At 38.0% G+C, this 25,947-nt stretch overlaps 2 protein-coding genes and 1 long non-coding RNA gene across 3 annotated transcripts; 2 read left to right on the forward strand and 1 right to left on the reverse strand.

The window, feature by feature from the left end:
- On the forward strand, window positions 1-18,307 carry CPR56 (cuticular protein RR-1 motif 56). Its single transcript, XM_028301820.1, has 4 exons — window positions 1-79; window positions 14,958-15,150; window positions 15,714-15,914; window positions 17,999-18,307. The coding sequence occupies exons 1-4, from the start codon at window positions 77-79 to the stop codon at window positions 18,166-18,168; spliced, it is 567 nt and encodes a 188-aa protein (XP_028157621.1). The 5' UTR covers window positions 1-76; the 3' UTR covers window positions 18,169-18,307.
- Window positions 18,308-20,034: 1,727 nt separating this feature from the next.
- LOC114350855 (uncharacterized) lies at window positions 20,035-21,944 on the reverse strand. Its single transcript, XR_003655739.1, has 3 exons — window positions 21,885-21,944; window positions 20,828-20,912; window positions 20,035-20,135 (listed from the first exon to the last, which is right to left on the reverse strand). It is a non-coding gene; the product is annotated as an uncharacterized LOC114350855 (long non-coding RNA).
- Window positions 21,945-24,891: 2,947 nt separating this feature from the next.
- Window positions 24,892-25,947, forward strand: LOC114350860 (uncharacterized). The gene is made up of 4 exons (XM_028301806.1): window positions 24,892-24,961; window positions 25,229-25,429; window positions 25,595-25,744; window positions 25,835-25,947. The coding sequence occupies exons 1-4, from the start codon at window positions 24,892-24,894 to the stop codon at window positions 25,945-25,947; spliced, it is 534 nt and encodes a 177-aa protein (XP_028157607.1).

The following is a 25,947-nucleotide window of genomic DNA, read 5'->3' on the forward strand; positions in this document are numbered from 1 at the left end:
CAAGCATTTCTGTTAGTGTCGTGTAGTCTCTTCGGAAAGACCGTCGCGTCGTTAGTGAGTGATACTACGATATTCAATGGTAAGTACTCAACATTTACGTTTATTTCTTATACTAACCAAATTATTATTAACCTAATTTTAGTAATTTATTAAGTTGTGGTAAAGAGGAGAGGTACAGGTATTTGAAAAGTTGATTGTGGACGAAACCACAGCCTTGATAAGACTTAAGATGTTATGATCGCTTTTTAGACGACAGAGCTTCGAAATGTTATCTAACATAAATATAATAAGCACAAATTATAAGCTTTTCAAAGTTTTAAAGTTATGAAAATATCAGTAACTTAGAAGTACTTGTTGAAACCTATTTGAATGCCTATTATGTTCATTTATTAGTTAACCTTTATCAAATGAATAGAAAGGTCACAGCGCGCTCAAAAATTTTAATTTTAATATATTATTATTAGTGTCTCCTCATCTATGGATTTTAAAGCTTTTGTATAAAAGTTCCGTGCGTTTCATCAATCTTGAATAAATATTAGATATATTTACACACTTATTTCCAATTTTCTTACCCAAATATTTTTCTAATGTTGTGACTAAATATTTGGTAAGTTAATTTGTATTTCCTGTATCTTCAAATTGGCCGAAAAACAAGTAACCTTTGATTGTTTTAGTATAAAAAAGGAAGCTTTACACTGACTAATAAAAATATTAAACCAATTGTGAATGGCGCCAAGAAATTGTTAAAAAATAATTTAATTGCAAAACGATTCTACAATGCGGAAACGTTCGATAAAAATTAAGCCACACTAAAAGGTTGAGCATTGCAATCAAAAAAAGATTCGCCGAGTTTTTTCATTGTTTACAACGATATAAATGTCAAGGTCATAGAGGCGTCTCCACGGGTACTAATTACCTTATGAACCTTGACTTTAGACGTACTTTATCTATTGCAGACATTATAATTTATCATTGGTAAAGACAATTAGAAATGCTGTAATGTATAGAAATTCGTCGACGCGTGGAAAAGACTTCAACGCGTCAGTGGCCTTGTGAATTATGGGAATTCTTAGAGGTCATGACTTTGGTCTGATTTCAATAGCTCTCACAGAATATATTATGCAGAATATCATTTTAAAGCCCTTCTGAGTTTTATTAACTAATACAATACTTTATTTTATCTAAATTAGAGTCTTTACAATACACTCTCCAATGTGTTTGAATAAAATAATTGAACTTGTATTAGAGATATGTCATGTATTACATTTTTCACATTTGGTTTCCGTATACTATATCACCGTAAGCCACAATAGTTTCATTATAAGTTGTTACAAGCGACGACGATTACGAGAAATTAAAATTAATGCCAAAAGTCATAAAACCGAATAAAACAGTCCTCAAACGATTTTTTACTGATTATAAAAATACCTTATGTTGAGTTCGTTCTAATGTCAAGATAAAAGAACAAAAAATTCGCTCGTCTGTCCACATTCGCACTTTACCCATAACACGCCGTTACAAGGTGAGAGATTGGCCGGTTTGGTCGCATTTCTCAAAAACTTGCCTCCTCCACATATTGTCGACACATAAAAATATGTATCAACTCGTCAACGATTGTGTTCGTATACTGTCTTTTTAAGTATGTATCAAACAAAAAGGATTAATTTTACTGCTTAAATGCAACAATTTTCCTCAAGGAAGTACAAATCTTAAAAAAACATAACTTTTCCATACAAATTATCATCACTAATCAGCTAATTAGTATAGGGGACGTCAATTTGAGAATGTCGATATTATTTCTGAACTTGAGCAGTAGAATCAATCCTTTTTATTTGATCCATACTTAAAACAGACATCATGTATTTTTATGCAATCAAATAAGTGTTACTTACTCAAAAAATTAGCAGAACTTCACTGTGCCAAATATGTGCATAGATATTAAAATCCTTAACTTTCTTCTTTCAAATGAATCGATAAGCCGAACCCTTTTTTTGTTTTCAAAATCCAGGCTGTTCTTATTTAGGACTAAGTCTAAGCAAACATAGAGTCAGAAGATAAGAAAGTGGTTGTGTATAATTACCAGTAATTTCCATACCAGCGCAATGTTCTAATTTCGACACCAATCTATTTATAAAGAGCTTGTGCCTACCACTTTCAGCACACAGCCTGATTCAAACTTGCAATCGATCTCGACGAAACATAAAGAGATTTGAGCAATTTCCTATTGTATTTATTGCAATTATCAAACTAGATAGTAATTGAAAGAAAGAAAGAAAGAAAGAAAAAATATTTATTGGTGTATGTATTGGTAACAGCACAACATTGTATGTTATTGAAGCAATACATTCTGATTGGACGTGTTCGAGAACTTTTACAAGGACAGAATCTGATATATGACAACAATCGAAGCACGCAACTACCTTTCGTTACCTACACGTGGATATTATTCTCGTACTAGCTTTTGCCCGCGGCTTCACCCGCGTGAAATTTAGTTTGTCATAGATCGTCATAAATTATAGCCTATATGTTATTCTGGGTTATAAACAATAATACTGTAAAGTTTAATCAAAATCCGTTCAGTAGTTTTTGCGTGAAAAAGTAACAAACATCCAGACATCCACACAAACTTTCGCATTTATAATATTAGTAGGATTAGTAGGATATAGAGTCGCAGTGCTGTTCTGTTTATTTCTAGTATTACATAATAATCTAAATATGTAGCAAGCTGTAATTGCTCTTCTCAATGGACTAACTACCTTAAGCAAATAAGTGGCAATAATTGGATATTAAAACGAGAAATCTTGCTCCTTAGCCTCCTTACTCCTCCCCGGGAAGGGCTTTTATTTATTTTTATACAGTTAAAGAATAAAATATTATTATAATATCCTCACTGAACTAAAATTTTTCACTATTTTATGTGAATTTCTAAGCATTAGAGTCAATGAGGATTCGGTTCACACACTGGCCTACTTGGCACAGGATCTTGTCAGACGGATTACAACATTTGAATACAAAATATCTTTAATAAACCCATGAATACCATATAAATCCTAATAGAACGCATTTTTACTGGGAAGGTAAAATTTATTGTACTATGACTTTGAAGAGAAAATATATTTTTAGATTCTAAATTCTCTTTAAGTTTCCCAAAAATATACTCGGATATAGATAAATCTCCAAGCTGTGTGCAATCATCATCATCATCATTTCAGCCATAGGACGTCCACTGCTGAACATAGGCCTCCCCCAATGATTTCCACAATGGCCGGTTGTCCTGCGTGTGCACTAGTTAACGTTAAATTTAACTTAGGTAGATGCAAGCTATTGATTAAAAGACGTTTGCGCATTTGAATATTCAATAAATCAGTGCATTTGTTTCTTACAACCACATGATTATCATTCCGTTTACCATCGGCGTCGTCCACATCCTTATAGCAACCTTTCTTTAACGTTGCTCAACACGTCATGTACTTTCAATGCGAGCATGTGCAAAGTACACTTTACATATTAAAATAACCTACTCGAGTTGATTACGAATAACCGATCAAACAAGTGGTCTAGTAGTTTTGATTTTATCTTCGCCCTAATATAATAATTTAGTCCACTGCTTTGGGACACAACTAAAAATGACAGACATGACGAATCTATAAGGGTTCCGTTTTTTGCCATTTGGCTACGGAACCCTAAAAAGGATTTTGAAACCACAAGATAATAGATATCAAAACCTGAAGAAAAAGCACAGTCATTTCAAGTTTTTATCATGAATCTGAACTTCACCCAATTTTGGTTGCCTGTTCATATTATTTCATATCACAGCAGAATGTCAAAGCCAACAATGCGAAGTGTTAGTCCATCGCAACAATCTAATAACAAGCGCGAATCGCCGCTGTGCACGCGTTGCGCCACGCGTGTGCTAACGATAGCATCTATGCGTTTTGCAACGAGTTTTTGTGCCGATCCCGGAATTGGATCGATAAATCGGTATCGAAGGTTCGAGTAATAGTAGCCCGAGGCATAGACTATAATTTTAGTAGAGTTAGGCCCAGAACAGACGGTGAAACGCAACTGCAACGAAACTGCAACTTTCTGATGATTCTGATGAATGAAACTGAAACTGAAAGTTCGCGTCATGTGTGGTCTCTCAACGGACGCTATGGCAGAAACTTAGATGCAACTCAAAAGTAACTAGCAGTTGAAGTTTCGATTGCGTTTCACCGTCTGTTCTGGGCCTTAAGGAGATTCTGAGTGGGGCTAACCAGCATGTATCCAGAGACACGCTCTAGCGAACTCTTTATGAATTTGGTGCTATTTCTACAGAAAATCGACAAACACTTACGATAATTTGATAGCCTTATGCGGTGTATTTTCTATTTATGGTATTCTAAAAGAGAAGGTCGGAAGTTCGGTGCAGAATTTCTATACCTGAATCGAGATCTATTTTAATGAATTGTGCTATAGCTAGGGAGTTGAAAAAATCTCAATACGCACCTTTGTACCGCTCAGTTTCCTCGCTAATCTTTCGTAGAAGAAAAGACATAAAAAACATAAAATAAAGAGCATAAATCATACTGCATATCTAATTGATTGCAAGTCGAATTGAAAGTCGCATTATAAACCATAACACAGTCTATTATTTTTGTCTGGAATCAAGCCTATATTGTTACGTTTACGAAACATTTAACTGCATTTTAAGACTGTATTGAAATGTACATTTCTAAAATCGTTTAGGCAACTATCCTAACGTAAATGGATTTCGTGTAGTCGTGTAATTTAAATACATACAAACCAATTTAGGAAACAGTAGTAAAGCCTCGTCACTTATTAGCCTTATAAGTAGCCGGTAACTTAAAACAAAGGTCCCCCACGCGCTTCAAACAATGGGGACCTCTGCCTCTCATGTCATCTATGTAGGAGGCAACCTCTCATCCTCCCAGCCTGCCATCTATGTAGGATGCAAATCAATGAGGATGCAGCACCTGACATTGTTCACGCCTAATCGAAGATTAGTCATTGATATTTTTCGCTTGTTATGAGACGCACATAAACCATGTTCTTAATCATGCATTGTCATTGATATATTGACTGCATATGTAACGTACAGGATGTGGTTTTTTTTAAAACCAGTTTTAATATTTCGATACATGCTAATTTATTGTTATAATATATTTTACCTTTTTTTTTGTTTTACCAGTATCGCGGAAAATCCTACCTTTAAAATCTCTGCCTACCTGGCAAAACTTACCTAAACAAAAATAATTTAAATGTTTTTTTGTTAATTTAATTTGTAAAAAAGAGAAGTAACTTTTGAACCAAAATGGCAAGTCAGCATGTGTGTATTTAATATAAATGATATCTTCAAACGTGTAATCAACACAAACATAATTTGCTATGCGTGTCGTGAAAGCCAAATATTGTCCGTAGCCATAATGTTTGTAATACTTAGATGCGCACGCGCTTATTACATAGTTAGTATTTAAGTAATAATTGCTTTACTTTTACTACACAACAGTTTAGGCCGTCAACATGTCCGTTTCAAAAGATTTAGAACTGTGATTAGAGTGGGCAGCGGGTTGTAAAGTTAAACACTATTAAATGGTGTTTTTATTAGGAATGCTAATCAGTGGATGCATTTTCCAATAAGGAAAACGAAGATAGGTATAAACAATAATATTCAATATAGGTATAAACAAAATAATGACGCACATCTAATAAATCTTGTAGCATCTTCCATTTAAAATTGTATTATCTTATTTATATTTGCTTATATTCAAATCAAATATTGAAACATTTACTTTTGTAGAAATTTTTATTTTATTTTATTTAAAAAGATCACAAACAAGGATATAAGAACTAAATTACGAACAATAAAAATTCGAGAATGTTTCATAATTTTAATATGAATTCTAAAATATTCTTCTTCTTCTTTTCCCTAACCCTTTTTCCCATTGGACATTGTACATTCTATGAAATAAATATAAATGCGACAACTAATTATCACTTACTAGTATAATAGAGCTAAAAAAAGTAAAGTAAAAGTAAAAAATGTTTTATTTGACGAAACAGAGCGACATCACATTTACATAAATTAAAGAAGATAAACATTGTGCCCTGCTGTCAAATAGGGGCCCGCTCAGCATTAATCGGGGCATGCCATGGGCATGCCTCGACAACGATTTTCAGCGGGTCCCTTGACGTTGCTGCGCCCTACCGCCGAAGGAGAAGCACTCCGTAAAGTACCTGTCCGTCGGCGGGAACACGCAATAAGGGGGCGGCAAAAAAGTACCCATAAAAAACAAACACAAAAATCAAATAAAAAATCAAATAAGAAATAATAAAAACAAAACAACAAATCAACAAAACCAACATTTATGCAATCTACGACAAATCAGGGTGTCAAAAACTCGCAAAGTAACGCAATTTATTAGTACACACAAGAACAGTTCCGAATTGGTTTGAGCACCAACGTTGTAAGTGTAGCAAAAGTGCAAGTAGCAAGTGATAGTGCTCCACTGACGCGGGTCAAGGCCGCACGGTAGTGCAGCGCCAAGTTGAACCTCAATATACAAAAAAAGGCTACCGATAACCTCAATATAAAAAAACTGATTGTACTAAAACTAGACCAGTCGATATGTTATCCCAAGGCAGAGTATATTTGGGACGTGTGTGTCTTGAAAAGGAACTACATAATGACCGCCCAAATAGTGTAAATTTGTTGATTTTCGTAATAACGCACTTTCTTTTCTTGCCAGACGCAAATCACGCAAATGACCTGAAAAAACCCTATAACCTCTTTTAGGATTTTTTACTCGATAATTTTTCATGAATATTTAGATTATTTCGGGTGGACTCTGCCTTGGCAATTTGATTCTTTTTCCCTTAAAAACAATTTAGTACCTCAGAGTGAGAAAAAGACCAAATTAAACTGAAAATGCCATGGCTATTCAATCAATTTATCCACTTAACTACTCGTATGTTCTAATGGATGTTACAAATCGTACATTACAACAACGTTGTAAGTACATCAATAAGATCAATGTGCAAATTGAAGCAAAAGTATGAGCTAGTCCCGCGAGTGACAGTGTTTGGATAGGCAGGTCAAGGTCGCATGGTAGAGAAGCGCCAAAAGCGCCAAGCTGCTAATACTTTTTAATTTAACAGGATGTGTATTTAGATCACTTTATACGATAATGGATAACGAAAACATGCTATCGCAGTTTGGTTTGAGGACCAAGCAAATCCTGAAACAGCGTAACTTCATGGGATTTCTTTCCCAATCGAGTCACAGTGTTACACGTTGGCTGGAACAAGCGATAATGAATTGTCATTTCATCTTACAAGTATTAATATCACACTTCACAGTTTCAATTATTATTTCTTTAAATTTTGTTGACAACATAATACAGAATGATGTCGATGTGATGCACCTACATAAATCACCGCAGACTGTGGGGTCACCTATGTAAATAATCGAATAAAAATAAAAAGTTTATGATGACAGTAACAATTACGAACGAGGTATAACATCGTATATTATGTAAAAACAAGTTTATGTTTTATGTAAGAAACTGCATCCTAGAATACATTCCATTATTTTAAACTAGCTAGTTAATTTTAAGTATCCATTCTTCTCTCAATGACTGCCACTTTCCTATACATTATAGATTCTTGATGATTATGACAAGAAGAGATATATTATATGTAAATTTGATGTATTTAAAAAGACATCTTATGAGTTTTTAAGGAAAAATCCAGTCGATTTTTTACGATTCAAAACAAAACAAATTAATTACGTACATGTTTATCAGCATACTTCTGAGAAAATGTTTAAAATAAACATGACGAGTTCTTTTGGTATTTTGTTTATTGATAATTATAGCCATAAGCATATTGAATATAGTAGCACACATCCATCTTGTATTTGCTAAGAAGAAACGTGATGTTCAATGAGATATTGTTAAAATAATTATATAATTTCATTGATTAGGACAAAGTTAATTTTATAATACATTTACAAAAACTTATAATTACTTTAAAACTATGAATATATATGAATAAACTAAACTAATCATACTATTAGTCTTTGGAAAAAGCTCTGCTGTTCACGAGCTTTTCTACTGTTAGTTCTTAATACGCAATATAGAGACTTTAATATTTTATTAGTTCCAGTTTTTTAATCAATCCTGTAAAGGGACGACTAATGTCCGGCTCATATTTTATTTTATAAAACGATTGTACTGACAATTAAATACAAAGGGCATTAAAATTATCGTTGACAAGGTACATAATAAGTTCCCATGGCACAATAAGTAAAGTTCACGTTTCGTGCACCAAAATATTGACGTGCCATGCTTCACAGTAAACCTACTGTACCTTACTATTTACACTGGGGTACATCGCAGATGAGTTCGTGACTGTCCCAGCCGGTTGCGTTGCGTTGTTGCAAGATTGTAATAGAGATTAACTTAGCGTGTAAATGATGCGATAAAATTATAATTTATACATTTAATTGATTTTATGTGAAGAAGTTTTACTTAATCATGATTGTTGACAGTTTTTGCAAACAAAGGACGTATTTTCCACACTGTATGAACATCAATCAAATATTACTTATGTCATTTGTGAGTCTTGTCAACAAATGATTGATGGACTAAGGAAAAGATGATCGTCAATCATAGTAGGTACCTAGTTAGAAGGTGGTTTGACAAACATTTGTTTTTCAAATTCGAGGTGAAAATAAATAGGGTATTTGACACCACCAATCAATTGACGTACTTTTTAAAACTGTCAAAACGACACTCTCCCATAGATTTTGTACGGCAATACTAGCATGTGACGTCACAATGTTATCAACTCAATGAAACTACTTTTTTCAATTATAATGCAACCAAAAATCGTAATTTACAGGTAATTAAAAATTAATTAAGTTTTTAAGACCAGAAACAAGTGTCTTTTTTAAAAAGTTGTGGTTTAGAATTATTGGCGAATGGTGTCAAATACCCAATTGTACATACATGAGTGCTGCCATTAGACACAGGTTTTGGAGCTGTTTTACTTCATTTACTGAAAATATGTTAGGACGAGTTATTTACGACTTTTAGTATTAATATTAAATTTTTTACAGCAACTTGGCGGTTTTTGTAAACGCTTATAATATGTATAATTTTACCACGCATGACTTGTCGCGCCAACCTTCGATTTCCTTTGGGCTGACATACTGCGGTCGCGTTAGTTTATATTTATGACACATTCAAAATACATAATTGCAAAATGTTTGGTATCTAATCAAGGCAAAACGAAGGCGAGTGGTCTAATTTAAATTATGATATAGGGTGGCTAGAGAGAATGAATATTTGCGGATCTTTTTCTGAACAAAGATAATTCAAACTTTCAGTTAAATTTTACTGCCTCATATGACACGAACTTATGACCTCACCTGTCTTTCTATGAACCAGCAGGCCTATGAGATAAGCTTTTCTCGTGCCGTTGTATCGATTTTCCGTGGTAAGCCCATTTGTTTGTCGTTTAAAATAATCGATAAAATCTTATCATATCACATCCTAGCCCAGCTGGTTAGACAGGTCTTGGTGTCCATTGATACAAAAAACTTTTATTTATATTTCCGCCATTTTGTATTAAACTAACGTATTTCCGTCATCATTTAAAACGGATTATCTGAAAGAGCAAGCGATTACAGCACGCATTCGTGCGATGATTCAATACATCCACATACATCGCTACCGGTTTGCAACCGGCTTAGAACGGAGAATTATTATCTGCATACCGGTATATTATATTATCTGTGCCGGTATTTACGCAGATGCCGATGAAGCTTACGCTGTTGATTAACGCCTGTAGTAATTAACGATTCATACGTGCGCAACATTAAAAGAAGATGCTTCATACGTAATAATATGTTTGCTGTTGTTTTTTATAAATTAATACATTTACGACGTAGTAGAGCAAATGTTGACATAGGTAGAGAAAATGTTCATTCGTATGGGAACAATATACTTTTCATGAATTGTTTCTGACGATTACACCGAACTGTACTACGAAAACCATTTTCCTTTTCAAATGTTTGAATGTTTAAATTATTGAGCCTGCAATATCCTTAGTAGGTACCTAACTAGGAGCCGACATGACACACATTGTATACTACCTATGTCATCTCACAATCGAACCCTGAACTTCCGGGTCAGGCATCGAACTGTTGTTACTAAACATCTAACAAGATCACCTATCGGCCGCAGTCCCATCGTGACTTACGATGACGCAACGAACCTCAAAGGTCACGCGACTCGTTCCTAGGCCGGTCGCATCAGGCGGAGGCATATGGAGACATTTGAAGCATAAAATTTAAATCTTTATTATTATGAAGTTAAAAATCTAACTTAGAGACGCAGCGACCGAAAGTGAGTCTTAAGGCGCGGTTTGACTATGCCGGATATTCTTCTTGTCGTGTCGACAACAAACCTATAATACTTAGTGTCAGCCCAAACTCCGCTACAAGAGTGGCGTTGTAATTCAATCTTCCTGCGTGCAGTTGTTTAGGCACGCAGGGCACGAAATCATGTGCTTTATCGAATGAGGAACAAAATCGCACTTGCACTCTAAATTTGAGCCATCTTGGATGTCAGATCGAGATATAGTGTAAACACGCACTTCAATTACTTTCGCCGTGTGTCGCCCATATTTCGGTGTGCACACTCGCCCTTCTGTTCAATCAATTTCCCGCATAGTGTACCTACACCATGCCCATAATAATAGAATCTCCACTCCAGTCTGTTTTGCGCCACCTCAGTCAGTTTATTTAAAGCATAAGTTTTCCAAATTCAAAGATGAGCTCAAAATGTGTACGAATCTGATTTGTGCGATTTCGTATGCGACTCTAAATTTTAATGATTATGAGATTGCCTCATTTTTCTAATTTTGTCCTTTTTATTAGAAACCAGCTTAGCCGGTCTGCGTATTGTGGTACTGCCTATGTGCATGNGGGGCAGCAAGGTTCTGGAGTGGAGATCATATACCGGCAAACGCATCGTAAGACATCCACCTACAAAGACCGAGAACTAAAGCTAGGAGAAAAGCGCTGGTCCTGCCTCCAGCCGGTCAACATGGAAATCATTTTGGGAAATCTATGTTCAGCAGTGGACGTCCTATAGTTGAAATGATTATGATGAATCCTAGTCAAAATAGCTGATAAGTCTGGATTTGCCTGTCCTGATGAGGGAAAATGCAGTGTTGGAAGAGCGAGAAGCTGGTATATGTTTGGCCACAGGTCATGAGGCCATATAACTGGCCTCGTGACCTATGGTCAAACAGATTCAGCTAACTATTGGATGTGCAGTAGAATAGGTTTGTGGTTTAGAAGCTTAAAGCTAGAGACGCTATCTGACAAAGAGAGGATGGGATGGGATTGATCCCGAATTGGTCAAATCAATTTTTTTAAGGTTATCTACATTTTATTTGTCAGAAAATATAATACTTTTATTTAAAAAAAGGTTGATTTAAATGACTATATAAAAATATCCAAATAGAACTCACCACGACGGCAAACACCAACGCCATGATAGCCAGAACAAGCCCAATGAACTTCATTTTGGATGCCACTGATGCCCATCAAACATACACCCCTCTTTTTATACCCGCGAGGTGGAAAACTGGCGAATCATCGCAATTGCTCTTCCGCTTACTATTGTAATTATTTTTCAGGACTAGTTTAGACACATGGTTTCACTTGTAAAGCCTTGCAAGGGCCTTTTATACACTTTTGCTGAATGCATCAAAATAATCACACACACATTGATTATGGACACCTGAAATTCAAATAATTCCATCAAGGTGGAAGAAGTAGGCTGTGGCGTAATTTTGGAAGATGACAAAGGAGTAGCAAAGGCAATTCTGTCTTAATATACTATAATAGACAATGGCTATGGGACATAGAAGGTGTCTTCACCTGAATCCCTCAAATGAAGCAATTAAATCAAGATCTATACTCTATTTCAGAGATATAAATTATCGAAATTATAACTTGGGCGTTTAAAGCTTCTTAAAGACATTTACTTTATTGTGTTGTGAACATCTATAGAACTCACAAACAAACTAACAGTTTCCTTTATTATTATACGCACATGTTATTAGTTAATGGAAACAATTTTACGCAATTTTTTCTAACATATTTATCTGAAATTGTCGACCGAGTGACCATTTCAACATAATGAGCTGAAAATTAGTTGACAGCTTTATAATATGATTTTAAACGTTTTTTCAATATGCATAAGCAATCACACGCGTCGTTGGCTTTACTGGTTTTATGTAGGTTACTATACTAAAGTAAATAGGTATGTGCTTATTCAATTTTCAGTATTTTAATCGTATGTGTCCTTGTATTTGTCATTCTCACTTTAAATTCTCCAGGGTGAGGTCATGTAAGGCGGAGCGCATATTTCCTACAATATGGTTGAATGGAGGAACTCACTTCTCAAGTGCGCCGTTATTTCGTACGGAACGTAGTTTTTGATATCTAGGTAGTTGATACCTATTGTTGATAGAAGTCATTATTTATCAAAGTGCTGCTGACGGAGACTGTTTTTATTTATGAAAATCTTATTATCTTAAACTACTTGCACAGTGTTATCCTAGCAGTAGCCTATTTACAAGGTGTTAGGTAAGGGGCCATCCATAAAGTACGTCACACGAATTTCATGATTTTTAGCCCCCCTCCGTCCTTGTCACAGGTGGTCACATTTCTGAGACCCCCCCTCCCTAGTGTGNACATGTACTGCCTAAGGAAACAAAATACACAATAGTAATATTAGATGACATTTAACCAAAATGTAGCTTTATACGGGATGATGAAAGAATTTTAATCATCGGACCGGGATTTGAAACTTGTCATCTTTATTAACAGAATTATAAAGTTCAAGTTTATATAATTATTTTGTGTAGGCTTTATAGGCCTTCACAGGGTTAACGACAAAACTATAACTTTACTGTGAGGAAGTTGTGCAAGCAACTAAGAAGTTGCATTTTGTTTATTACCGGAATTTAATTAATATTTTGTAAACAAATCAACAAAATATTAATCGTGATAGGAGAACGGCCTTCAAAATCAGGAAATGGAAACATACGAGTACCTAGAATTTTGATCTAAGTGTTATTTTCCTGTTATTGGTACCTACTGGCTAAATAAAATACCTACCTGATTCACATTGCAAATAATATGTAGGTACCTANAAAAAAAACTGTTGGTATCTATAAATTACATAATACATTAACGACGTAGTAGAGCAAATGTTGACGTAGGTAGAGAAAACGTTCATTCGTATGGGAAAAATATACTTTTCATGAATTGTTTCTACTACGAAAACTACGATTACGAAAGATTACTACGAAAACCGTCTTTCTTTTCAAATGTTTGAATATTTCAATTATTGAGCCTGCAATATCCTTAGTAGGTACCTAACTAGGAGCCGACACGACATACATTCTGTACTACCTATGTCATCTCACAATCGAACCCTGAACTTCCGGGTCAGGCATCGAATTGTTATTACTAAACATCTAATAAGATCACCTATCGGCCGCAGTCCCATCGTGACTTACGATGACGCAACGAACCTCAAAGGTCACGCGACTCGTTCCTAGGCCGGTCGCATCAGGCGGAGGCATATGGAGACATTTGAAACATATAATCGAAATCTTTATTGGTATGTTGTAAAAAAAAAATAAGATGGCGCAGCGCATTCTCCACTTCAGTTTATCTTTGCCATATCTCGCCAGTTATTTAAAGCATCATCATCATCATCATTTCAGCTATAGGACGTCCACTGCTGAACATAGGCCACCCCAAATGATTTCCATAATAGTTTAAAGCATAAGTTTTCCAAATTCAAAGATGAGCTCAAATTGTATTGGATCTCTGATTTCTGCGATTTCATATGAGAATTTATATTATAATCATTGTGAGATTGCCTCATTTTTCTAATTTTGTCCTTTATTAGAAACCAGCTTAGCCGGTCTGCGTACTGCCTATAGACACAAAATACATAATAGTAATACTCGTATTAGATGACATTTACCAAAAATGTGGCTTTATATGGGTGAAAGAATTTTAACTATCGGACCAGGATTTGAAACGTCATCTTTATTTATAAACAAAGTTTTTATTTTACTTATGATTGATAAAATTATAAAATTCAAGTTTCATTTCTTTTTTTGTAGGCTTTATAGGCCTTCACAGGATACACAACCAACATGTAACTTAGGTACCTACTATTAATTTCACCAGTAGGTTAGGTACGTACTGGGAAGAGATTGCGCAAGCATCTCAGTTGCATTTTGTTTATTACCGGAATTTAATTAATATTTTGTAAACACAAATCAACAAATATCAATCGTGATAGGAGAACGGCCTTCAAAATCAGGAAATGGCAACATACCTAGAATTTTGATCTAAGTGTTATTTTCCTGTTAATGGTACTGCTAAATAAAATACCTTGCAAATAATATGTACCTACACTAAAATCGTAACTCGTCATGCTCCTTTGAGCATAAGAATTCGTTTTAACCTTTGTTTTTAAGACAATCTCTTTTAAAACTGGATACTAATATGTCTGTACCAATATAATTTACACAAGATCTTTACTTCTCATTTCACACTTCACTATAATAGTCCTGTTTTACAACATAAAAATTGAAACAGTATCTTTTCTTTATCAAAAATCAAAAGACGATATGAGTGTACTTGCCTGACATTTAAAGAATGCTTCCTTAACTTTAGTAGCTAGCTATCCTTAGGCAGAAGCTTGGATGATATCGTCCAAGGGCAGATTATTTTTTATGAGACCAATGGGTAAATAATCAAGGACTCCAGCTAATGTTCTAACTGTGAGATCTCCACCAGAAGACCTCCTACTGACTGAACCAATCTAACTAAATAATCTAAACATTTCCAGATGCTATACCCCACGCTTCTGGTCCTGGCATCGGCAGCGCTGGCCGGCTGCGACGTGTCCCACCTCGTGGACACCACCACCACAGAGCCGCCGCCGCCGAAGCCCTACGTGTTCTCGTACACAGCTGGCCGCTACCCTGGACACGCTGACAGACAGCACAGCGAGGTCAGCGATGGCAGCGGGACTGTCAGAGGTATGAGGACGATGCATTTGTTACTGGGACTTTTTTTTATATGCATAACAAGGCAGTTATTTGACCACAATCGCACCTGATGTTGAGTGGGATGCAGTCTAGGATGGTACATATCTGCCCTACTTATACATACTTGAACCCTGGAATAAAGTGAACATGGTTTATTATGACTAACGTCAGCAAGAGCCATGAGCCATGAGGCGACACTAATGATCGCTCGCGATACTTAAGAACGAAAGATAAGGTATGGGGTCAGCTACCCTTGATGACCTGCGACGCCCATGGCGTGAGCGTATTTGTTAGTGAAGAAAGTAATTCAGTCTTCATGATATCACCAAGTTACTTGTATCCTCACCTCAAGCTTAGCTGGCCCTGCTAAATGTGCTTTCGCGCGGGCTTTAGAAGGTTGGTCTTACCTGAGGACAGAAAATATTTAGTAGTAAAGTTGTCTTATACAATCCATGAATCCGTACTGCAGTGGAACTACTCCATAGTCCCATAGTTATCATGAGGCCTTGAGCTAAGACTCATTCCATTTAATAACTAATGATTATTCCTTTCAGGCACATTCTCGTACGTGGACCCTCGGCAGAAGCTCCGCACGGTGGACTACGTGGCCGACAAGGACGGCTTCCACCCGCTCCTGAGCGACCCGCTGCCCGACCACCCTACGGATTCCGAGGCCGTCGCGCGTGCGAAGGACAAGCACTACCAGCTGTATGCGCAGATCGCACAACAACACTACGAGCATCCTCACCCTGATGGTAAGAGTGATATTTCTAGCACTAAGCTTCTTGTTCTTCTCTAGTGTCGGACTATGAGCTCTCATCAATGAGTCTATGAGGCTCAGTTGAACAGAGGTTTACTATGCCGAAGATGACCGGCTTCCGCACCCTGACGGTAAGCTGTTACCAAGCGTCTACTTCTAGAACCTTCCTTCAGTCATTGGATGCTCTGCGACCAATTCCCGCTGTCCTACCACCCGACCGACTCCGAGGCCGTCGCGCGCGCCAAGGACAAGCACTATCAGTTGTATGCGCAGATCGCACAACAGCACTACGAGCATCCTCACCCAGACGGTGAGCTCTTGCCAAGTGTCTTTTTCTAGAACCTTCACCACTAGAAGCTTCTTCTTCTTCTCAATCTTCTCTAGCCCACCTTGATGGTAACCGTTTATTTCGATTTTCGAGAATCCAGCATTAGAAGCTTCTTCTGCAACTCTTGTGTCGGATTATGAGCTCTCAACGATGAGTCTATAAGGAGTCTGGAATCGCTCAGTTGAATGGACGCCTTACCATGCTCAAGGTGACAAGGTGGTAAGTCCAGATCGCGCAGCAACACTACGAGCATTCGCATTCTGACGGTAAGTTGTTGCCAAGCGTCTACGTCTAGAACCTTCTTTCTACCACTGGATCAGCCCTAAAGTTCTGCTCTGCGACCCGCTGCCCGACCAGCCGACTGACCCGACCGCGCCTTTAGGACAAGCACTACCAGCTGTATGCGCAGATCGCACAACAGCACTATGAACACCCTCATCCTGATGGTAGGTAAGCATAATATTTCTAGAAACCAGCACTAGAAGCTTTTTCTTCTTTTCTAACTCACCATGATGGTAAGCGTCTATTCCGATTTTCTAGAATCTCCTTTTCCTACTATGAGCTCTCATCGATCTATGGCATCTGTGTGTAACACCCAAAGTGACCTACTACCTGTAGCCACACCTCTATTACCGCAGCAGCACTACAAGTATCCGCATCCTGATGGTAAGCTGTTGCCAAACATATTTAGAACCTTCCTTCTATCACTGGATACTCTGCGACCCGCTGCCCGACCACCACACCGACTCCGAGGCTGTCAAGGACAAGCAGTAAGCGCGATATTTCTAGAAGCCAGCACTAGAAGCTTCTTCTTCTCTACCTCACTCTGATGGGAAGCGTCTATTCCGATTTTCGAGAGACTTCTTCTCCTACTCTTGTCTCAGACTATGAGCACTCATCGATCAGTCTGTGAGGCGTCTAGTACGGCTCAGTTGAACAGACGGCTTACTATGCCGAAGATGAGCTGCCACGACTTAGCTGTACGCCCAAACGAGCACCCACGCTCTGATGGTAAGCTCTTATCAAGCATAGGTATTACTAGAACCTTCCTTCTATCACTGGATACTCTGCAATCCGCTGCCCGACCTCCCGACCGACTCCGAGGCCGTCGCGCGCGCTAAGGACAAGCACTACCAGCTGTATGCGCAGATCGCACAACAGCACTACGAACACCCTCACCCTGATGGTAAGATCTTCTAAACCTAAACTTTCCTTCTATCACTGGATCAACCTAGCGTCTCACTCCGGGATGCTCTACATCCGCACCCTCATGGCAAGCGTGATATTTATAGAAGTCAGCACTAAGCTTCTATTCCTTCTCTAGTGTCATCCTATGAGCTCTCATCGATGAACATGTGAGGCATCTGGTACGGCTCAGTGAACAGACAGTTTACTATGCCGAAGATGACAGCACCACCAGCATCCTCACCCTGCCAGTAAATGCTATTTACTGGCAGGGTGTCCACGTAGCAACTTCATAGGTTTCATTAGTGGCCAAGCTGTAGATCCTGGCTATACAGCAAAATGTGATGATTTGGTCGCTATTTCTAGAAACCAGCACTAGAAGCTTCATTCCCTTCTCTGAAGTCGGACTATGAGCTCTCATCGATGAGTCGAATAAAGACAATATCTCCAAAGATAAACCCATTTTTTCGTACCTGATTCGTACTATATCTCTCCCCAGTAATAGTATTTTTATGTACCAAACATTAATCAAAATCGAATAAACATTTTCCATTTAAATTTTCCAGGAGCGTCAGTGCCCCGCCAGTCCGTAGCAGTAGCGGAAGCGACAGCGAAGCACGCGCAGCTGTTCCGCGTGATCGCCGAGCAGCACGCTCGCATAGCGGCCGAGCGCGAAGCACTGCAGCGCGAGGACGAGGAGAAGCAGCTGTACCAGGAGTTGCAGCAGCACGATTGAGAACGACAGCTCTGATGAAGCAGCTTTTGGTTTCTCGAAGACTCTGGACTTGTTGGTAAATCTGTTTTAAGTACTTACATAATATATAGTCTGGTCCGTAAACACGTAGAATTTTGTCCAATGACCCTAAGCTACCCATCCTTATTGCTCGCGCGTAATTATGTTGCTATCACGCTCGCACACTCACTGCGGTGCCAGTCGCACAGTCGCGACAGCAATATAATTACGCGCGAGCGATAAGGATGGGTAGCTTGGGGTCATTGGACAAAATTCTACGTGCTCACGGACCGGGCTTTAGATCGTTTCATCCACAAAGACGCGCCCCACAATTCTTCCGCTAATGTTTAAGTGTTAGCGGTACACGTTAAATTATCCATGAGTGCATACGCACACTACAATAATGACGCTCGGATTGCTCGGATCAAACTCCCCGCAAAAATTGGTGAGGCGGTCTTCGTGGAAGCATCTATACTTTTTAAAATCAAACCGTTACTCTTTTTAGATCGAACTTTTTTGTTCATAAAACTTCTTATGATAATGATAGGTAGTTTATGACAATATGAAATTAAACTGAATTTATAGGTCGCGCAGCAAGAGTTGAGGCGATAACAAAAACAAAGAATTGTATCTGTATACGCGGTCTGCACTGATGTATTGCGTATTCTGACTGATTTGTTGGTCCTGTATTCAAATATTACATCAGTTTGAGTATGTTTTCGACTCAACATTTGTTGCGCGACCTATAATTAATTATATCACTTCAACTGACAAATGACATAAGTATCGTTCACAAAGTTATGATTCGAGAAATCAAGAGATATTTGATTTAATGATTTCGCAACTTAATCGTAAGGATAAGGATCTTTAATGACACTCCAAAGAGCTTTTCGATGGAATTGATGATAATTAATTGTGATTTTTACTAATCAGTCACTCTACAAGTTCTAGAATACTATACTATAGGTCTAGAAAAATACCTAAGTACTAACTTTATAGGTACATTCGAATCATTCGAATATTTAATTCTGTCTATTGTTACATTACGTTTTCTTACGATGGAAAATTGATATTTTCTGAATGATACATTCATCAAAGAATTAATAAAATGCGCCTTAACCTCGCATAATATCATGCGTATTGATAAGTATGTAGATTATAATATTTAAGTATTTTCAGTTACCTACACATAATATTCTGTATAAGTATTAAATATTATTTGTATGTATTGTTTACCGAATGTTATGAATTGTGAGCTAAATTGGTATCGATAAGGACACAAACCTTTATTTAATTATAATATACAGGGTGTATTTGATCTATTATATGTATTTGTCACGTGTAGATTATAATTCTTCCCGTAGTTATTCTTGTCACCCACCATTACTGAAAAGTGCCTTATTGTGATGTAATATGTGTAATGTAATGTGATAAGAACGTATCGAAATACTCTAAAATTGCCATCAAATATTGAAGTAGCTAGTCTAACAAATCATTTTTATACTTTTTGTACGTTTTATGTATAAAATTCGTGTCGAAAAGTGAATAAATAATTCTGTAGTCATATTTATATGTAGTGTTTTTATCTACTTTAGATTTAAGTATTTATTTGTAATTCATGACATTGATTAGTTTGTTGGTGAAAGAAACAATGATGGACATTGCTAGGGTAAGTTGGTAGAATTCGCATTGCGTATTTGGTTTGCGAAAATTCGTTGTACGCGTTTGGTACTTAATAAATATGATTCTAAAAGATTTTACTACTCTCTGCACGTTAATTGAAAACAAAAATTTTTTTATGTTGCTAAAAGTGACGGCTAAGGACTAAAGTTCTGGATGGGAAAAGGTAGTGGAAATGAAAAACTGTAATGAAGTAGTTACCTAGTGAAAGTTTAATAGTGATCAAAAGCCATAATTAGTGCAATAGGTCGTCGGTTCAACTTGAAGTGTCCCAGGTTAGCCGGTAGCATCTGAAAAAAAAAATGGTTTGAAATAGGTACTATTTTTGTAGCAGCTTCATTAGGTAAGTAACTCAAGCATGTGTGCATTATAGTGTTTCAGTAAGTATTCCTTTGAACTATGGAAACACTTTAAAATGCATTGGACAACTGACATGAACATACTTAAATACATTTTTTTTAAATACATACATATTATACATGTAACACCCAGTCCCGTCACAGAAATTAAAATTCATCATTTCAATTTCTGCCCGACCGGGAATTGAACCCGGGACCTCACGGCATAGTAGTCCGTTCTGAACCACTACACCAAACGGCCGACTGATTGATTGAAAGTGATGTTCGTTGAGACCCAGTGACTTGACTTATGGTCCTATGTCCCCTAGATGGGGCAGAGGGCGTCCACAACAGTCCTCCATCTCGTTCGGTCTTGAGCTTCTCGCTCGATCTCGCTCCAGGTCTTGCCGATCTTCTTCGCCTCGTCCGCTACAGTGCGCCGCCAAGTTTGCCTGGGGCGACCACGTTTGCGTTTTCCTTTAGGATTTCAATCCAGAGCCTGCTTAGGGATGTGATCGAGGTCCCTTCGGAGAGTGTGGCCAATCCAGTTCCACTTGTGGCGCTTGATCTGTTGGTCGATCGGTATTTCGTGGCAGAGACCCAGTGAACGGATAGATTTAGTTTGGAGGTGTGTGTGTACTTACTGGCCGGAGGGGGGCCGGGTGGGAAGCCGCCGCCGCCGCAGGCCGCCTTGCCGTGGCCCTCCGCGCCGCCCACGCTCATGCCGCTCTGTGAACATACATGGATTGAGTTACCCTAGTAACGACGGATTAGTAAGCTGAAGAGGCAATGGGCAGGGCACAGTACCTACTCAGAAACGCCTCCACACTGAAAAAAATGTTTGGTTACTGCTTACACAACAAAAGTGACCACCGAACACTTTGGTTATGAGGAACAAAATGTTGTGTAAATTAAACAAATAATTCTGTAGTGAGCTAGACTTAGTTTGGTTATAGTTAACACTTAGTTCGGTGGTCACTTTTGTTGTGTAAGCATTAACCAAACATTTTTTTCAGTGCACCCCAGAACCGCTTGATGCCAATATGGCAGTAAGGTTCTGGAATGGAGACCATGTACCGGCAAGCGCATCGTAAGACATCCACCCACAAGAACCGAGGACTAAAGATAGGAGAAAGGCGCTGGTCCTGCCTCCAGCTGGTCAACATGGAAATCATTGGGGGAAGTCTATGTTCAGCAGTGGAGTCCTATTGTATACAGCTGAAATGATGATGATGAACCCTAGTCAAAATAGCTGATAAGTCTAGATTTTCTAGAAGAGCAAGAAGCTGGTATATGTTTGGTCACAGGTCATGAGGCCATGTCACTGGCCTTGTGCGTGACCTATCGTCGCTGTCAGTTCAAAAGGATGTATGTTAATACCAGTAGGTTTTCAGGAGACAAAAAACTGTATATTTTTTTTTAAATGTGGGATGACACGTCCTTTTAAACTGACAACAACGCTATGGTCAAACAGATTCAGCTAGCTATTGGATGTGCAGTAGAATAGGTTTGAGGTTCAGAAGCTTAAAGCTAGAGACGTTATCTGACAAAGAGAGGACGGAATGGGATTGATCCCGAATTGGTCAAACCATTTTTTTTTTAAATTATCTACATTTTATCTGTCTGAAAATATAATACTCATAAAAAAGGTTGATTTAAATGACCAATTTGACCATATAAAAATATCCAAATAGAACTCACCACGACGGCAAACGCCAACGCCATGATAGCCAGAAGAAGCCCAAGGAACTTCATTTTGGATGCAACTGATGCCCATCAAACATACACCCCCCTTTTTATACACGCAAGGTGGAAAACTGGCGAATCATCGCAATTGCTCTTCCGCTTACCATTGTAATGATTGTTCAGAACTAGTTTAGGCACATGGTTTCACTTGTAAAGCCTTGCAAGAGCCTTTTACACTTTAGCTGAATATTAGGATCAAAATCATCACACGAAGCTCGAACCACTTCATCAAGGTTTCTTCCACGTAACAATGGCGAGATGACGAGAATGCGTATTTAGCAAAGGCAATTTTGCCCTAAGACTGTAGAAAATGGAGGAGTCTAAAGAGACTTTGGCCCAACTGTAGGACAACTAGGTGTCTTCACCTGAATTCCTCCCATAAAGCAATCATTTCAAGATTCTCAATTTTAGAGATGTAAATCTTGGGAATATACAAGGAAATACCTAATCTAGATGCCTGTATAGTTGAAAGCTTAGGGTCATTCCGTATAAATAACTTTATTTTGTAGTGACCTCACAAACAAACTAACAGTTTCCTTTATTTTTATACGCACATGTTATTAGTTAATGGAAACAATTTTACGCAATTTTTTCTAACATATTTATCTGAAATTGTCGACCGAGTGACCATTTCAACATAATGAGCTGAAAATTAGTTGACAGCTTTATAATATGATTTTAAACGTTTTTTCAATATGTATAAGCAATTACACGCGTCGTTGGCTTTACTGGTTTTATGTAGGTTACTATACGAACGTATGTAAGTATTCAATTTTCAGTATTTCTGTTACCTGGTATTTGTGTCATTTTCACTGTAAAAGCTCCAGGGTGAGGTCGTGTAAGGCGGAGCGCTATATTCCCTGCAATATGGCTGAGACGAGCGATGGCTGGTTCATTTAACAAAGTGCTGCTGATTGAGACTATTTATATTTATGAAAATCTTATTACTACTTGCACTGTATCATCATAGCAGTAGTCTATCTACAGCAGAGGTGGCCAACCGGTCGATCGCGAATATTAGTCCAGTCGATCGTGGCAAGGCAAAAAATACTACATGATTGTGTACTAAAACTACTAAACTATGATATTTCATTTAAGATTTCAAGAAGTATGTAAGTGGTAGATCGCCCAGAGTTTCGTTAGTAAGCAGTAGATTAAAGATCAGGGGTGGCCAACTTGATTAGACATAATCTAATCAAGTTGGCCACCCCTGATCTTTAACATGAATCACAAGCAGTTGAAATCATTTATGACCACAGCCCTGCTGGGGCTTGGTCATACAGCAACGGAACAACTGCTAATAATCCGGAAAAAATAACTTTGAGCAGTGACATCGCTTGCTAGACCGCTTACATACTAGCACCCACACACACAAACACACTCACACACATAATCACCAACATAACGATGTTCCTTTTGATCAGTCTTATGTACCTTATTTGTAAGATTATGGTGAGAATAAAGATATTATTATTTATTTATTTGTGTACAGGGTGTTAAGTAAATGGTATACACAGCCCACACTAGCTTAAATTAACATATGGGTAGTTCTCATCATCAACAGCCCTTTATAGTCCACTGCTGGACTATGAGCCTCCTCCACTATAGTGGAGGGTTTTGCCATAATCTCCACGCTTGGCAGGCGGGTTGGAGATCGCAGTTTAAAAGATTGATGTTTTTCAGAGAGCGCTGCTGCCCATTCTCTGTTTGATGTGTAGTCCCTAAGTCGCCTCTTACGACACCCGCGGGAAGAGTTGGGGTTGGTGACAAATGTATTCTACTCTGCCGTCACCAACACGGCTTTCTACTCTGCCGTCACCAACAGTAGATGCACAATAAATAGTATGGAGAAGTCAGAAATTCCATATCATCAAACATCATTTAAGTTAATGCATAGCCAAAAAGACATATGAATTATTTAAATTAAAACATTAAAAAAACTCTGTGATACTTTACTCTGAAAGGCATAGAAAAGTATCGTTTGATTTTTTCTTGTGTAGGTATTTTCCCTAAATAAAAATCGGGGAATGGATAGGATAAAATAAATAATTTTAAAATTTGATATTATTATATTTATTTTATTTACATTTAATATCACCAAAAATCTCAAAATCAATGTCATTACTTAAAATGTATAAATTAAACTAACTATAAAACCAACCTCTGTAGTAAAATAACATAACACAGTTTAATAAAACAAAACCATACCCAAATTAATACTCAGGTACTTAATCTAATTGGAGCACACCATTTATTTAAGGAAATATTGATAAATATTTCGCAGACACATACTCATTTAGCAAGATTTGGTCTATGTATTTAGTCATATTTTTCTTAAAATTTAGGAATATTTTTTAATTAAACTATCGATTTATTGCATAAAACTGTAACACATTATATTATTATATTCTTGATAGATTTCTGTTATGAAAACCGCTGTTATCGTCTGACTTACAAAAATATCCTAATAATTATGTGCCTTAAGCGTAACATTATTAAAAAGCACAGTTTTTTTATTCTCTGCAGCTGTAACAAATACCTACCTACTTTAGGGTAGGTACTCTAACTAGGACATAGAAACTCTAGGTCTAGGACATAGAAATTAAGCGAACACCAGGCCATCATACCCGTCCAGCCAGCGGGGCGGTGTAGGTCAAATTCTGCATTTGCTTCTGGCAAATTAGAGGTCATGTAGTAAGAACTAAATGCCCTACCAGCCTAGGATGCGCGCCAAAATATACGCCCGTATTCACANTATGCATAACAAGGCAGTTATTTGACCACAATCGCACCTGATGTTAAGTGGGATGCAGTCTAGGATGGTACATATCTGCCCTACTTATACATACTTGAACCCTGGAATAAAGTGAACATGGTTTATTATGACTAAAGTCAGCAAGAGCCATGAGCCATGAGGCGACACTAATGATCGCTCGCTATACTTAAGAACGAAAGATAAGGAATGGGGTCAGCTACCCTTCCCTTGATGACCTGCCACGCCCAAGGCGTGAGCGTATTTGTTAGTGAAGAAAGTAATTCAGTCTTCATGATATCACCAAGTTACTTGTATCATCAACTCAAGCTTAGCTGGCCCTGCTGAATGTGCTTTCGCACGGGCATTAGAAGGTTGGTCTTAGCAAATAACAGAAAATATTTAGTAACAGGCTTTTGAGTGAAGTAAAGTTGGCTTAAACAATCCATGAATCCGTACTGAAGTGGAACTACTCTATAGTTATCATGAAGCCTTGAACCAGCTAAGACTAATTCCATTTATTAACCAATGATCCTTCTTCTTCCAGGCACATTCTCGTACGTAGACCCTCGCCAGAAGCTCCGCACAGTGGACTACGTGGCCGACAAGGACGGCTTCCACCCGCTCCTGAGCGACCCGCTGCCCGACCACCCTACGGATTCCGAGGCCGTCGCGCGCGCCAAGGACAAGCACTACCAGCTGTATGCGCAGATCGCACAACAGCACTACGAGCATCCTCACCCTGATGGTAAGAGTGATATTTCTAGCACTAAGCTTCTTGTTCTTCTCTATTGTCGGACTATGAGCTCTCATCAATGAGTCTATGAGGCTCAGTTGAACAGAGGTTTACTATGCCGAAGATGACCGGCTTCCGCATCCTGACGGTAAGCTGTTACCAAGCGTCTACTTCTAGAACCTTCCTTCAGTCATTGGATGCTCTGCGACCAATTCCCGCTGTCCGACCACCCGACCGACTCCGAGGCCGTCGCGCGCGCTAAGGACAAGCACTACCAGCTGTATGCGCAGATCGCACAACAGCACTACGAGCATCCTCACCCTGATGGTAAGCATAATATTTCTAGAAAACAGCACTAGAAGCTTTTTCTTCTTTTCTAGCTCACCATGATGGTAAGCGTCTATTCCGATTTTCTAGAATCTCCTTCTCCTACTATGAGGTCTCATCGATCTATGAGGCATCTGTGTGTAACACCCAAAGTGACCACACCTCTATTAGCATCAGCAGCACTACAAGCATCCGCACCCTGA

This window comes from Ostrinia furnacalis, unplaced genomic scaffold (genome assembly GCF_004193835.3).
Source record: "Ostrinia furnacalis isolate ACB-3 unplaced genomic scaffold, ASM419383v2 OfSCF0995, whole genome shotgun sequence".
In the NCBI taxonomy this organism is placed as follows: domain Eukaryota; kingdom Metazoa; phylum Arthropoda; class Insecta; order Lepidoptera; family Crambidae; genus Ostrinia; species Ostrinia furnacalis.